Source organism: Raphanus sativus, chromosome 9, assembly GCF_000801105.2.
Source record: "Raphanus sativus cultivar WK10039 chromosome 9, ASM80110v3, whole genome shotgun sequence".
NCBI lineage: Eukaryota > Viridiplantae > Streptophyta > Magnoliopsida > Brassicales > Brassicaceae > Raphanus > Raphanus sativus.
In genome coordinates, this window is record NC_079519.1 from 10545750 (window position 1) to 10563474 (window position 17725).

The following is a 17725-nucleotide window of genomic DNA, read 5'->3' on the forward strand; positions in this document are numbered from 1 at the left end:
AACTTTTTTTTTCAATATCGAATTGGTTTGCTTCTTAACAAATATGACTCATTAGTGAAAGTCAAAACTCATTTGTGTAAATTAAATTTAAGGTCAAAGCTTATAATTTTCACGGAATTTGCGATGCTTACACATTATTATCATGATTACAAGTCAAATATATAATTAACTAGGTAGAGACCTGCGCCTTGCGCAGGGTGAATTTTTTATTAAAAAAGCTAAATTTTATATTTTTTGTTTAATTTCCATTTGATAATATACGCAAACTATAAATATGTTTAATAAAGCATATAGTATGTTTATAAATACTTGTATAGAGAATTTTTTTTATCAAACTGATAGATTATAAATAAATTCTAAAAAAAAGCAATGGACTAAGAATTGGTTATTATTTGTGTCAATTGGACCATAAAAGACATATAAAAGGATGTGCCGAATAAAATAAAAGTATTCTATATTGGAAACTTAATCTAATAATAACTTGGATGAAAAATCTAAATAATTTACTGAACTTATTGTAAATAGATTATATTCCATATCATAAAATAAAAAATTAAGTTTTTATTAGATGAACAAAGTTTTTGTTATTATCAAAAAAAAAACAGAGTTTTTGTTATTCAAATACTTAAAGTGTGTCGGATAAGAAAAACAACGAAAAAATGAGTGGATGGTATTTATTATATGGAAAAGTGTGTAAGAATAATTATTTTAGAATTTAGAAAAGTAAAGAAGAAAAGGCATAAAAAAGAAAAAAAAAGTCGGGTAGGCTTTACCTTTCCCCTTCCCCTGCGTTGGTCCATCTCTCTCTTCTTTCCATTTCTTTTAGAAAACAAACGCTCCCCTCCTTCACAACTTTCTCATCTCTCTTATCTTCACACATCAAACAATCATAAGCATCTGGGTAGACACAGGAGAAAAGAGTTGTGTTCTGATCTGTCTTCAATTGTTTCTCCTCTTCCTCCTCTCTGTTTCTGTTACATTTCACATCAATGGCGGTGTGCATGCCGTTCGATTACCAGCGACACCACTTCACAGTGGAATCTTCGGAAACCTTTCACTCCAATCACAATCCAAACGCTGTCATTCAATCTGGTTGCGGATCTTCGAACTGCTGCCGCTTGATATCCGTATTGGCATCACTCCGAAAAGCCAATTATCATGACAGCTCTTGCAGTTCTACTTCCAAGTACAAACTCCATTTACAACTTTTTCTAATTTCTCGCGAGTTGTTTTATAAACTTCGATAGCCACAAACACTTCAGTGAAATCGGTCATTTAGAAACCGGTTACATATTCGTGTGTTATATGTTATAATGTAATAAGAGAGTCTATAATAAGTGACAATGGCAATTGATGTAAATTTTCTAGTAAGTAAAGGTCTCTTAATAAGACAGCTGAGAAGAGATGTGGGCTCGCCACGTAAGCCAAAATGGCAAATGTGTAAATAAAGTACCAAAGCAATGTTACTCTTAAAATTTGCTTCCCTTTTAATAATAAGGGGATAGGTATAATTAATAGGTATAGTTATGTATATGAATCTGGAAGTGGAAATGACAGGGAGTCTCATGTTTAGTTAGTGGAATATCTTTTTTTTTCATTTCGAATTTTATTTGGACACGGGATTACATTTTTAGCATCGGTTGTATGTCAAAAACTTCTAATGAAAAACAATAAAAGAAGTGGGTTGCGTATAATAGCTATAACATTTTTTTTAGCTACAACATTTTTAATTACACACCATCAAGAAAGTAATAATAATAGTGATATATAAAGAGAATCATATCGCGATGACCAGCGAATGGACTCTTCCCGGAGATAGAAATATAAATGTCATAGTTCAGATTTTCCAACGTCCATTATCGTAGTATAAGTGACAAGTTCTCTATTTGAAGTTGTGCATGATCCAAAGATTAGTATGAGTTTCTGCTTCGCCCTTAATTTCCTTTGTAAACAGAAAATAGTCAAAAGCAAGTCAAGTTGATAAATGGTCTATGTTGAGGATAACTGCTTGTATTAAACATGTTTAGGTTATGAGAATTGAGAGGCCACTCACGTTAGTCAAATGTTACTTTCTTCTCTCAAACTTTTATACAAGGTACTACGAAACAGAACACGTAATTATATAGATAACCATAAGGAAGATCTTTTTTTCTTTCAATTTGTCACTGGGAGGGCTATTTCCTTTTTTATCATAAAGCAAATTTGGTTGCGTTTACGAAACGTGAAGTGTTCAAATAAATAAATTTGTAAAGTACGGAGAAAATATGTATTGCTATCCGAACCAAAAGTACATAATTTTAAAAGTTATTTTATTTTTTTATAAGCTAGGATACCTGGACATAAAGTAAAGAAAATGTTTTTAATTGTAAATTCGGACACAGATATATTATATATAATTCTCCTTTGTTTTATGTTACCTCAACTTTTATGAGTTCTTAAATAAACTTTATTGAAAAATAAATAAAATGATCGACTGTTATCTCAATATTGATAGAATAAGAGCTCCACTATGGTGGTACCTTATTGGATACAAATGATGCTATTGTTCTTCGGTTCTTCCATTGATCAAGGATTTGGATTTTTGAAAGGTATTGCGACAATCTAATAAAGGAGGTTTCATTTCCTTTTAAATGAACGAGAAGTTTTATATTTTATATATTATAGAATATTATTGGTTTTTTGATAAACTCAAGACTCAACTACCAAACATTGTTGATTGAATGTGATCGCTTTTACAAAATAACAAGAGGGCAAAGCAAAAAACAACACATGCAAATACTTTTTATTATCACTTTCAAAAGCTACATAGATACATCCAATTGAAGCCCCATCCTCTCCTTAGCCCACTCTCCAATCCTTTTAATCTTTCTATCTTTATAATTCTCTTGTGGTACTATTCTTTTATCTAGTTTTGCTTTCCAAATAGCTAACTGTAGGTCTGAGCATTGCGATTATCGGTTCGGTTCACTTATTTCGGGTATCAGGTAGTTCGGGCAGAAGCTAGAGGATTCATTTACTATCTTGACTTATTTTCGGTTATGTTCGGATCCGTTCAGATAGTTTCGGTTCGATTCAGATAGAAAAAGTAGGAACCAAATAATATCCGAAAAATCAGTCTCATTTAGTTCTCATTCGGTTCCGGTCCTGGTTTGGTTATATCAGGTAATTCGGATAATTCGGGTTAAATATCGGATATTTTGGGTAAAATATCAAATAATTAAGATAATTATAATAAAAATCTTGGATATTTTAGATTATTTTGGATATTTCAGATAAAAATATCTGGACACTTTTGGATACTTTCGTGTATTTCGGATACTTTGTAATAATTTAATTTTTCTTAAAATATTTTTGGATAATTTTAAGATTTTTAAATTATAAATACATTTTTAGTTATGTTATATGATATATGATTAATATTTTTATATATTCGGGCACCGTTCAGTTCTCGTTCGGTTCTAATTCGGTTTGGTTATTTCAGATATAGAAATACAGGAACCATTCAGGTATTTGAAAGCTTCGGTCTGGTTCCCATTTCAGGTATTTTGGTTCGGCTCCAGTTCGGTTCTTTGGTTTCGGTTTTTTGCCCAGGGGATACCAAACGAAACCGGATTGGACATCTATCCTTTGTTATAGTATATAACCTATACTTGGTTTTGAATGGTGAACAAAAGAACAAAAGAAGATTTATGAAATTTCTTATCTTAGTCAAAAGAACAAAAGAAGATTTATGAAATTTCTTATCATTCCTAAGAATACCATTTATAAAGAATAAAATTTTCTTTCTATTTCTTACGATTAAAGAATAAATTTGTTCTTCATTAATTTTAAAAGGAAACAATCTTATTTTTTTCACGCCTACTATTTTATTCATATCCATTTTTCCTTTTGATTTCTAATGTTTCTAGTATTGATTACCGGTTAGATTCAAATAATGCATGATTTAGACAAGTAAAGAACTTAGAGAAACCTTTATTAAGCAAACCATTGTAACCGATGAAATACTTCCATTTCTTGAAGAATTTTATTCATATAACATAGCGTTTTTTAAAAAAAAAACTCAGTAATGATTTTACAGTATGATCTAAGAACATACAAGTTTGTATAAACAATGTTTTCGTATATTTTGATTGGGGCAAGGCTTGATTGGCAAAACATTAGTATAAGCATTATGCTCGTTATTATCTAATAAATATTTATCATAAAATATTTATAAAATGATTATGCTCTCTAAATAATCTTTTACCCAATGCGATCATATGAAGCTTTTGGTACAATATCTGTAGTTAGAATATATAAAAACTAAAAAATAATTGTATATATATATTAGTTTATATTTATTTTAATAATATAAAGATTATGTTCATAATCAAAAAAAACATATTTTTAAAAATAAAAGTTGCGATCAAATATTTTTAACTTTTTTTAAACGAACAATATTTCATATTTAAATATAATATAATTTATATAACCACACATATATTTCATTATTTATAATAAAAACATAACATAATTTATATTATAAAAAATACATATCTATATTATTGAGAAATAAATAAATGATATGTCTTATATTAATTTTTATGATAATATTATATATCAATCATTTACTGGTATACCAATAAATAAATAATGATAGTTTGTATATAAACTATATATAACTAATTTATTTTACACTTTTAAATAATAATATTTCACATTTACAATTTTATTTAATTTATATAATTATATAAGATTTTATTTTTAATAACAAATATATTACTAATAAATATTATAATTGGACACAAATTATTTTAAAATAAATATATTATATACTAACTTTTCTGATATTTATATTGTATACTGCTAATATTTTATCAATTATTAAAAAAAAAGATTAATGACAGCATATTGCTACTGCTTCTTTATCAGTTGTATCAATCTACCTGAAAACCACCGAATCATTTGGGGGAGAGTTTAAACACAGATAAAACTTAAAAGGGTTTTCATTAACCTTGAGAAGAGCTGAAGAGAAACATATATATATTTATAATATATATGAACCGCAAGTTATATGTCTGTTGGAATCTATCAAATGATATCTCACTTCTAGAAGTATTTCATTAGGAATCTAGGTCAAATTCAAATAGTACCACTATTTCAAGAAATTAAACGACAGTAAATTTTAAGCTACCGTCAACGACACTCAGAGGGTTTATGGAACAAAAAATGATGTAGAATTTAATAATTTTAAAAGTAGATAGATTTTAAAAGTTGACTAGATTTAAGAAATGTTCCCTTTCTATTATTTGAGTTAGGTCTGGGCACAGATCAGATATATGGATTTTTGAAAGTATTTGTGATTTGCTTCGAATGTTATAGATATCTAATTTTATGATTTGCTTTACTTCGGAAAACTATGGATATTCAGAAAAACATATATCTAGACAATAAATAGATATTTGCGGATATTTACGGATATCTCATTTGTTTTGATTAATTAATACAAATAAACTTAAAAATTTGATACAAATTTGTTTTGTAAAATATTTTTTTTTGCATGATACAAAAGATAAAAATTAAAAGAAGTAGTGAATCTACATATTTTGTAAAATTTTAAACTTAATTAACAATTATAATAACACAAAACTTAAGAAAAAAATATAATTGTCATAAATGTTTCTCTTCCTTTTATGTAATACTTTTATATAAGTAATAATGTGAATATAATCTATCAAATCATATATTAGAATAATAACTATATAATTTTATACATTTAAAAATTTAAGTATAATCAAAATATACATGTATTTATATATTAACGGATCAGATAATCGCTTTCCAAAAATTTTAATATTTGTGATTTGCTTCAATTTAACAGATATTGAATTTTAGTATTTGCTTTGCTTCGAAAGCTTACGGATATCCGGAATTTTAAAATCGAATAGCAACGAATAACAAATGAATCAAATTTAACGGATAAAATGTCCAACCCTATTTTAAGTAACATTATTGATAAACTAGGAGCGTGTCCGCGCTTCACGCAGAATATTGTTTCATTGCTGTTCAGTATGATTTCTATATGATGTAATTATTTGGTCGTTTTTATTTGTTAAAAATATCATTTGGTATTTTTATTGTGTAATGTAGTAATCTAATAATGTATTGTTGTTTGTATAATAGTACTTGTCAGTGGTGAAGCTAACATCCGGTGTAAATTATATTAAATTTCAATAACTTTCATTAAGGTATGTTTTGATTATAAGATTAACGGTATTAGTGTCAAATTGTATTTTATTTTTCAAAAAAAATTTGATATTCTTTTAAGATATTTTTTGCGTTCTCTTCCTATTTTGGCATTGAGTCGTCACCATCTATATATTCCGTTTACATTTCTGTGTGCGGTGTTTCTCAATAAAATCACTATTATTGTGCAATAAAATCACTATTATGTAACAGAAAAAAACTTTAAAATTTGTGTGATAGTGCAAATTTTTGTTTCTCGGTTTCAAATAGGAATTTCGCTCTGTGCAAGGCGAGGATTATTACCTAGTTTTATCAAGTGTTTTGTATGAACTACCGTTGATTGTTATTGAATTTTATAGATATATTTTTTTCAAGAAAACTCTCCTCTCAAGGTAATTATATACAAAATGTTGAAGAGGTAATATATATCAGTATTTTTAGAAAATTACCAATTTTTTGTAAGCCAAACACGTGAGCGCGCACACATATATATATATATATATATCCTCCATGAGCTACATAGAGATAATCTCTTCCTTTTCACCCTTATCCTATTATGTTGAGTTTCCCTTTTTTTCTTGAGCAAACATATGTTGAGTTTTCCATATGCAAAGGTTAGTATAATCTAGTTTTAAACCATGTTTTTAAACCCGACCCCGAAAATTGAACCCGACCCCTATTTGTGTAATAGAATAGCTTTTTGATGCAAAAAAAAAAAACCGACCCCGAAAATTGAACCAGATGGTTTTCCGGATCACTGGATTATTGGATCGACCGCGAATGAACCGCAGATTAATAAATAAATTAACTTTTTATTATATAATAATATATTAGCTATGAAAAATAAATATATAGAAACTAAAGTTAAAATTTATTATTTTCTAAAATTTTTACAAAACATAAAATAATATTTTTGATATGTATATATTTATGTTTAAAAAATATTTAGAAAATATTTAACTTTAGTTTTAATTTTTATTTTTAATTTTATTTGACATACAAAATATCAAAATAGTTTATATTATTAAAAAAAATTATAACAAGTTAAGATTTATGAAATTTAACAAAAGTTATCAAGACAAAATTCATAAATACTTATATGTCTAAAATGAATAATAAAATCAAATTTCAAATCCAAAATATACGAAAAAGTAAAACATCATTAATAAATTATGGATAACAAAATTGAAAAACCTAGTTTCTTAAATTAAAAATTATACAAAATAGATTTTAAAAACATAATTAAAAACTAAAAAAGTAAAAAAATTCTATTTGTTCAACTAGTGGTTCAACCGGTAACTGGGTTTCAGGTTTAAGTGGTTTTTACCGGATTTTATTAGGTTTTTTAAATTTTGTTTTTTTTTATAAAATACAAACCAAAATTTTTTTTTTATCTGGTTTATCGGTTCAACCGCGGATCAAAATCGGATTTCAAAATACTGGTTTAATAGGGATTTTTTGTGAATGACGAAATAAGAAGTAAGACAAGAAGACAAAAAAGGATTGTCATTTCTCCACGGCTTGATTGTTCGGTCAATTATCGTCTTTTTCACCACCTGTCTTTTCTAGGATTTGGTTCATACTCTGAAAGATTGGTCTCGTATGATGCCACGTTCTTCTTGTTACGAAATTGAAATGGGCAGATGTTGAAATTGTCACTTGGTAGTGTAATATTCGTAAGGAGCCGAAATGTGCGTTTTTCTTCAGATTTTACGAATCTTATGAATACATGATTTTTTTAAAGTTGAGTCACGTGAATAAAAATATATAGAATTTACTAGGACTGATTCACCCTACAGACAGAATATTTTACTTTTCATCTAGATTATTTTTATATGATTTTGTGGTTTGTGTTTTATGTTTACATTTGTAAAATATGCGTATAAAATATACTATTTTATTAATTTAAATTGTTGATTAGTTTGTTTGCAAGTAATTTTTATTTTTATTTTTTGCTTCTATGGTATCACCATGATTGAGTTGTTATATCATTCTCAGCTGAATAATTTGTATCTAACAACTAATGTATATGATTCTTTTGGAGGTTTTTGTCAGCCGTAAGACCTTTGCATAATTTTCCAAAAAACAAATCTTAACTTTGGTGAAAAACTGGCAATCAAAACATTAGTTATCCAGTTGAGTTGGAAATGACGTTCCTGGATTGAGAATGTTGTTCCTGGTGTTCATTGGTTTCATTTTTTTAAGTTTATTGTTGGGTGATATTCGTTTTTAGTAAAATAAACTCTATTTGTTTGTTAATGAACACATATGAGCATCTCTAAATCATTTATTACTTGGTCTTAACTCTTATGCATATGATTTCAGATTTTGGGGGAAATAATTCATTATTGTTTCAATGTTCCTTTCGAGATCAGCTATCAAGATGTTTTTGTTGTCAAGATTTGGAAGATCCATTTAATTATAGTTTACTTGTTATTTACCGTTGTATTGTTTTTTTAAAAAATCAACATAAAATATTTTCTCATATTTTTAAGAAATCAACATATAATTTGATAAGTATTATGAAAATACATGCAAATTTAAGCGATAAATACAAATAATTTGATTTGACTTGATTATAATCAAAGTAATTATACTTCGAACTTGAAAGAATATATGTATCTAAATATACTCACAACATGAGTGACTCGACTAATCCAACTTATATCTAAAATCATAGATCTAACTACAATAAAAATATATAATTTCTTGATAATTATTTATTAAAAGATGACTCAAAAAATTAAAAAGTTAAAAATATTAATCAACTCTTACAATTTATTTCTTTTGAAAAATTTATATATATGCATGAAATTTCAGAATATATATTATCATTACATTAACTTATATAATATATCTTTAGTTATAAATGATATTGGTAAATATATTTACATATCTAAGATAACAACTAACCTAAATGAAAATAAAAAATTAAACCAAAAATTTTAATTTATTTAGAATATAAATATTATAGTTGAATTCAGAGAAATAAATGCAATCAAATGTACCCAAATGATCGACTGTAAAAACAACAAATAACTCGATATAACATATTTAAAATCATATGTCTATTTAAAGTAATATTATGTTATTAATATAAATTATATATACAAATTATAAATTAATTTAAAATTGAAAGTAAATATCAATCAATTATCATAGTATATTTATTTTATAAATATTTATATTCGTGCATGTGCACGGAAAATTACTTAGTAACACTAAACAGTAAATCATATATTTAAAATATTTGTGATAATATCAAAGCTATACATTTATGAAATGTAAAAATACCGCATGGACATCCGGATCAAAATCTAATTTTTGTTATTAAATAAAGAGCAACAATTTACAAGAGATTTTTTCATGATACACATACGATATTTATTAACCAGACGAATGCAGTTATTAAACAATATAAACACCATACAAGGAACATTTAAACTTACAATAATGAACATGAGAGATTCTTTTCCTAGTGTTCGTCAGTCTCATTTTCTATGTGGGTTGGAGTTCGAGCCAACGATTTCTTCCTTCTTTAATGGACTGGAGTTCGAGTCAATGGTAATAACCGTCAAGCAGATCGTCGTCGACGAGGGCGACAACAACAACAACATATAAAACAAATAATCCAACATATAAATCGGACGAGTTGGATTATGAGTATTAATATAGGAAACACGATCCAAAATCCCAAATAAATCGTTAGTACATAAACAATTATTTGATCGTCGGATTGAACCAAAGCCATTGCAAAGAAGAATGCTGCCGAGATACAAAGAACTGCAGCTATCATGAACGTTACCAGAATTCCCATTACCATCCGGTTCCTATAAATTAATAGTTGTAACGTTAGATAATTAAATTTTTAATTGACCTTAAAGCCAAAAAGTTCCCACTATTTATTCTAAGTGCTAAAAAACCATTAACAACTTTGAATTATGTTGAGTTAATATTTTTTTTACCAATCAGACGAGTTTTGATGAATAAATCTAAGTCAACCATCGAAACAACTATATCTATCCATACTATTATTTATAAAGTTATTTTGCTGATTTGTCACATTTTCCAAGATTTTAGCTAATTTTGCTTATTTATCATATTCTTATTACTTTTTAGATTAAATCATCAATTTATTAATCTAGATATAATATAAATATTTTGAACTTTCTAATTGATTTATTAATTTAAATAATATAAATTTTTCTAAAATTTTAATTGGAATTATGATTATAATTATTTTAACTTTCACAAAATTCTTATTAGTTTTTAGCTTAAATCATTAATTTATTAATTTAAATAATATAACTATTTCAAACTTTTTAATTGGGATTACAATAATAATTATTTTAAACAAGTTAGGACCAATTCTTATTTTCATTAGATGTAAGATGTTTTAAACTCTCTAATTTCATTTCTCTCATTCATTCCAAGTTTTGTCGATTATAGTTAATATCTATATTTATATAATTGTGATATTTTTTTAGTTGGAGTTCTATATTTTCCTTTTTTCTTTGAGTTTGAAAAACTATGAGCAAATCAGTTTTGTTACATCGAGTTTGGAATTATGAATTAGGTATTCTGAATTACTTCGAGAGTTATTTCACGTGTATGTTTATTACTGTTTAATCTATAACAAAAATATCCCTTGTTATTAAACTTAAAGAGTTATCTATGTAATCATGTTATGAACATGTGTTTAATGGTTTAGTTTCTAAAACAGCTAAAATAAATATATTTTTAATGAATAATTAGATTTATCATCTAATCTAAAAACTATTAAAAGAGAAGTACAAATAGTACTTAACCCTGATTTTTCCACAAAAATTACATTCTTATGCCACTACTCTAAAACACAGTAGTTTTACATTTTCATTATCCCATTAATTTCCAATAGCAGAAAATCGTTATTAAACCATTGCATCAACAGAAAATCCAATTAATTATGTTTGACCAGCACATCCCTTTTTCTGCGGCAACCAGCACATCCATTATATACTCGAAACCAGTACTCCTATGAAGTCGTTTAATAAATTATCTTAACCCATTACAAACCAAATGATTGATCATAAGTTTGAAAAAAAACATGAAATTTATAATTTAGATGAGATAAAGTTTCTTCATAGCAAAACAATGATAGATGATAATCTATGCATCGACTGGTCCTTTGGTCTTTATGTATCTAAATCATTCGGTTAAAATAATTTACCGGTTCTGTTTTTGTAATCATTCATTTTTTTACATACAAGGAAATTTTGAAAATAAAATATAATACTAACTAATCGGCCAAAAATCTTGCAAATACGACAAAAAAGAGATACATTCCCAATAAATTTTGACAACCAAATATCTAAACAATATACTACGAAAATATAGTCAACCAATTGAAAATCAAATCTGTAACGTATATTTGATTACTTAAATAAAATTTAGTTTCCATATATGAATTTAGTTTCCATAAATATTTTTTTAAAACAATCAATGCATCACAATTTTTTTTTTGCATTACAATTAATATTGAGCTGAAATTAAGTATAAATTGCATTAAAATAGTTGAAAACATTTAATTTTACATATTTTCAAAATAAAAACACTATTACCAATACATCTAACCATATTTCAACCAATAGAAAAATAGAATATAAAATATTATAATTAAATTTTGCATTGAAAACTAAAAACGATATTTATTTAAAATTAAAATTCTACTCTACAACGACAAATAATTTGAAATGGAGAGAATATTTACTTTACCAAATAAAGTAAATAAAAACACAATAAAGACAGAATCACATAGCTTATAAATTAAAGTTGATCACATTGAACAAGACACACTAATGTCAAACTTAAATAACATATGAATGTAATTATAAACAATTAAATTTATATATATATATATATATATCATTTTAAAAAAACTAAAAACATATATTTATGAAGAATATAAATTCGCGCGGACGCGCGGGTCAAAAACTAGTTATATAATTAACCATGAATTAACTTTAATAATAAAACTATCATTATTTATTTTTTATTAAAATTAAACTTAAAAAATATTAAGATAATTCAATGTATATATTGATCAAGTACACCAATGAAATATTTGTCATTATCTCAATTAGTTTTTGAAATTTTTTTTTTTTTTTTCTAAATTATCGTTGAACTTTACTTTTTATTTATTTTGTTCTTACTTGGATTGTGTGCTTTAGTGTTTTCGGTAATTTAATACATATTTCTGGTTAAAAATACAAAGTAGATTAAAAGTGACCAAAAGTTCACATTCTTACTTTACTTTATTGTATGGAATATTTTATATGTAATTATGCTCTTATGATTTTATAGTTTTATAGCTTTTCTTTGTGTTATGGAGACGTAGACTGAAATAAAAATTGAAAAAAACTAAAATGATTAAGAATATAAAGAATAAGTTATTATGATGTTTAAATCATAATACATATATTAATAATTATTAGTAAAACGATTATACTCGCATGTGCGGACAAAACACCTAGTGCTAACAAAGTCAATACCTTAATCTCAATTTACATAAATATCAACTAAATTAGTAAATTTAATTCAATCTTTCTTAATTCAATTTAATTCAATCTTTCTTAATATCTTATCAATTACATATTTGCATACATTTTTCAAAATTTAATATTCTACACTTATTGTATGAAGCTGCAGATATAATTGATCTACTAATACCTCAGTCGTAAACCGCTGATGATGAGAAGAAGTAGACTCATAGAGGCAGAGAAGGATACCGTACTACTAATAATCATTCCAAGATATAGCACCCGCTTTGAACTATACTCCAGTACCGAGGTTCCTGCTTTCGCCTTACAAACCGGTACGACACTAGTTTGATTTCCAGAGGGGCAATTATCACTTTGCCAAACACCACCTGGAGGATTAACTATAATTTGAAAACTCATACCGGCTATAACCGTTGCTGCAACCATCAGGTTGCCTCTTGTTTTTTCTAACCAGTCGCCTTGATGGTTTAGGTATTTTACGAACCACTCCGATGATTCTTGATGGTTTGCTTCGGTGTTAATTTCCATGATATGAAGATGTATATAGATATCTCACAAGACGATTTTATTTCTTAGTTATATATATAATATATCTCACAAGACGGTTTAGGTAACTTCTCTTTTTTTTTGTCTAGTTTAAAGAGAAGTAAGAACTGTGGTTTTATAAAGGGAGATTGAAATTTTCTGGTTTGATCAAGTCCACGATAGCTACATTAAGGAAAAACTGTCGTCGTTTTATTTATTTTTGTTTTGTTTAGAAGCAGATTCTAAGTTCTTAGCTTTAGAATATGAACTACACTACCTTTTATTATATTGTCTTTCAAGTTCCAACCAGGGGCGGACACAGGTTGTATTCAGGGAGATGCCACTCATACTTTTTCTAAAATCCATGTCAATATTGATTTGTAATGTAAAACTAATGCTACCGCTGAAAACGACGATGGCTACGTTAGGGAAGAACTGTCGTAGTTTTTTTTGTGGTTTATAAGCAGATTTCTAGGTTTTAAGGTTTTTAATATTAACTCCACAACATCAGATTTGACCAACTATATTATTTCTCTTTAAAATAATTCCAACCAGGGGCAGACACAGGTTGCGTTTCTGGAGATGCTACTCATACTTCTCTTCTAAAATCCATGTCAGTTTTTGATTGTAATATACTAATACTTTTGCTGAAATTTGTTGTTTTCTTATCCTTCTGAATTACACCTAATGACGAAGGAACACAACTCGAGCTTGATTAGTTTTCTTGCTACCATCTACAAACGCTACATTTAACAATTGGTGTAGGTTGTCGATGTTTGTCAATTATAAAAAATGTTATCAACTGTTTTATGTCGCTTTAAACTTCTTAAAAACAAAATCTAACGTTAAAACATAAAAAAATCCTCTGAAAAATAGATATTATATTACAAATACATAAATACATTTGATATATTTATAAAGTAAATATATTATAATAATTGATTTCTATTTACTTTTAATTTTACTAATTTATAACTTTATGCATAATTTATAATAATAATAATATTGTATTAATTTATTTAAACATATGATTTTAGATTTGTTATATCTAGTCGGTTTTGTTGTTTTTGTTATTGGATATATTAGATTACATCTATTTCTATAAATTAAACTATAATATGTTTTATTCTAAATGTATTAAAATTCTAACTTTCTTATTTGTATAGGTTGATTGTTGCCTTAGATATATAAATAGATTTTAGGAATATTATATATAACTTACGATATATTGTGCTTAGATTGAAGCTCATGAACACATATTAATATTTACAATAATTAAAATATTTTATAAATTATAAATAATTTTACGCCTTAGATTTATTGAATTGCAAGCTGAAATTTATTTTAAATAATATTGAAAATGAGAATTCAGATTTTTTTAGTATTAGAAAACAAATAATTTTAATAATGATAAAAAATATATCTACTTCGTTAAAGTATATACTTATGTTATTTTAAATATTTTGTAACTATTTGATCAACAAGATGTTTATTGTTTAACTTTTTTAATATCTCTTAAAATAAGCAGTAAAACAATATTGTGATTAAGTTTCAGAAATCATATTATATAAGTTAAATATAATCTATAGATTTTTTTTTATTTAATTGAAAGATATTATAGTAAAAAAATATGAAAAATAAATAGAACAATTCATTACTTATTATAAACTATTTTTAGCCAATTAAACATATATCAGTTTATGTTAATTAATTATTTTATATAACCATCTAATAAAGGTAGATATATAAAATATTTCTATTACTTTGTGTATATATATTTAGTATTGTTTAAAATTATGTTTTTAATGAAATCATATTATATATACATATATTTTCATTTTAAAATTTGTTTTTTAAACTTTATAAATTTTTCCTTTCTAATATACATGTCATTGTAAAATTTGTTTGATATATTAGATTGCATCTATTTCTCTAAATTCAACTATAATATTTTATTCTAAATGTATTAAAATTCAAATTTTCTTATTTGTATCTAGTTTGGTTGTTTACTTAGATATATAAATATATTTTAGGAATATTATATATAGCTTAAGATATATTGTGCTTAGATTGAAGCTCATTATAACATATTAATATTTACAATAATCAAAATATTTTATAAATTATAACTAATTTTATGCCTTAGATTTATTGAATTGCAAGCTGAAATTTATTTTAAATAATCTTAAAAATTATAATTCAGATTTGCTTTAGTATATTAAGAAAAAAATAATTTTAATAATAATAAAATATAATATATCTACCTTGTTAAGTATATAGTGTTATGTTATTTTAAATATTTTGTAATTATTTAGTAAAATATAATATTTTTTATTTTTAATATCTCTTAAAATAAGCACTAAAGCAATATTGTGATTATGTTTGAGAAATCATATTATATAAGTTAAATATAATTTATAGATTTTTTTTGCTTTAATTGAAAGATATTATAGTAAAAAATATATGAAAAAATAAACAGAACATTTCATTACTAGTTATAAACTATTTTTAGCCAATAATCATATATCAGTTTTTGTTAATTAATTATTTTATGTAACCATCTAACAGAAAGATAGATATATAAAAATATTTCTATTACTTTGTAAATATATTTTTTGTATTGTTTAAAATTATATTTTATAAGAAATAATAATTCATTTTCCAATATCAAGATTATATGTTTTAATTTGTTTTTTTATGTAATCACATTATATACAAATATAAATTTTTCATCTAAGAAAATACTTTATTAATTCAAAAGTATTTTTATGTTATTTAAAATATTTTTTAAATGGAATATTACTATATTGTGAATTGTCCTTTTTGATGAAATCATATTATATGTACATATATTTTCGTTTTTTAATTTCTTTTTTAACTTTCCAAATGTTTCCTTTTTTATATATGTTATTTGTAAAAAATTTAAAAGAAAAATAAACAAAATATCAATAATAATATTCAAATTTAATATTCTTAATTCATTAAAGGTACAGTGTAATCAATAACTGTGAGAGTAAACGTGAGCGCGACACAAAGTAAACTGATTTCTCAAATAATATTTTTTTATGAAAACATTATATACAAATAAAAAAATTTCATCTAAGAAAATATTTTATTACTTCAAAATTATTTTATGTTATTTAAAATATTTTTAAATATAATATTACTATTTTTTAACTTTCCTTTTTAATGTAATTATATTATATTAAATAGAACTTACTTTAAATACATATATTCAATTATCTTCGGATATCCATTCAGGTTCGGATATCCAATCTCTCCCAATTCAATACCTATTCTGATATTTTGTTACTTCGATTCGGATTTTGGTTTGGGTTTTTCGGGTCGAGTTCGGGTGCGGCTCCAGATATAAAATAAAGTGCCCATGCCTAGAAATGAAGTAAGAAGTAAAAAAGATTCTCTACTATACATCGACAATAAGAAAAGCGTGTTGGTGCGTGTGGCATGTGGTGGTCTAATGCGTAGTTTCACTCGCCCCCAGCTGAGGTTCGATCAAGATTGGATAGAAATTTTTAAAAAATGTTAAGTAGTTTTGTGGTTGGACACTGTAATGCTTTCGATATGTTCGAAGGTTCGAATCTCCATGGACCCAAAAAGAATTTCAGCCACAGAGGTTCAGCTTTGAGAGAAAACCATCCAAACCACCGATTAGATCATCCATTACTAAATGACATATTTTTGATTTTTTTGTTAGTACTTATAAGTATGCAGATCTTTTTAGATAAATATTAGTTATTGAAAATTATTAGTTAGAATAACTTTTTTGGACTCTCCAACAATTTAAAATTTTATTAAAGTTAAATATATTACTAATAGTTTATAGTAAATTTCTATGTTAAATTATAGTCAAAATCTAAAATACTAACTAAAAGTTAACCGCAAAACAGTTTTCTTCTTGTTGTAATTTATCCTTTTACGTTTTTGCAGCATACTAACCTTTATCCAAAAATTTCATTTGCCCTTTTGTCTTTTAATTATATAATTTAGTTTCTATTGAAAATTCTAGTATCGATCGCCACAAGTGAAATATTTGTTTTGAAATTGAAAATGATAAAGAATTACTTGCGATCTACCATGTCACAAAAATGTTAAACAAATTGGATATGTTGTAAATTGAGACGACTATGATTGAAAGCCTTAACTATAAAAGTTTAACAGATGAATTTTGCAGGAAAAAAGTAAGAAATTCTATATTTTAATAATAAATGTCTTTTTTTTTTGTCAGCAACAAAAACAGACTCAAATAGACTCTGTTAACCAAACTGGTGGCTCCGCATCCATATGAACGACAAAAGACGGTTGTTTCCTTGCACTGCGTGCTAAACTGTCCGCCTTTATATTTTGTGTTCGTGGTATATGAACGAGCTCTGAACTGTTGAAACTTCTCTTCAAAACTTTAGGGGGGTGTATTCAAC

At 25.6% G+C, this 17725-nt stretch overlaps 1 protein-coding gene and 1 long non-coding RNA gene across 4 annotated transcripts; one reads left to right on the forward strand and one right to left on the reverse strand.

The window, feature by feature from the left end:
• Positions 1 to 9536: 9536 nt before the first annotated feature.
• Positions 9537 to 13838, reverse strand: LOC130499583 (uncharacterized). Its single transcript, XM_056993787.1, has 2 exons — positions 12934 to 13838; positions 9537 to 10055 (listed from the first exon to the last, which is right to left on the reverse strand). The coding sequence occupies exons 1-2, from the start codon at positions 13290 to 13292 to the stop codon at positions 9800 to 9802; spliced, it is 615 nt and encodes a 204-aa protein (XP_056849767.1). The 5' UTR covers positions 13293 to 13838; the 3' UTR covers positions 9537 to 9799.
• LOC130499584 (uncharacterized) lies at positions 13119 to 17524 on the forward strand. 3 transcript variants are annotated; one of them, XR_008938458.1, is made up of 3 exons: positions 13119 to 13235; positions 13845 to 13916; positions 16551 to 17524. It is a non-coding gene; the product is annotated as an uncharacterized LOC130499584 (long non-coding RNA). The 3 variants fall into 3 exon arrangements; XR_008938459.1 differs by having other exon boundaries at positions 13845 to 13902; XR_008938457.1 differs by lacking the exon at positions 16551 to 17524 and having other exon boundaries at positions 13845 to 13993.
• The last annotated feature ends 201 nt before the right edge of the window (positions 17525 to 17725 follow it).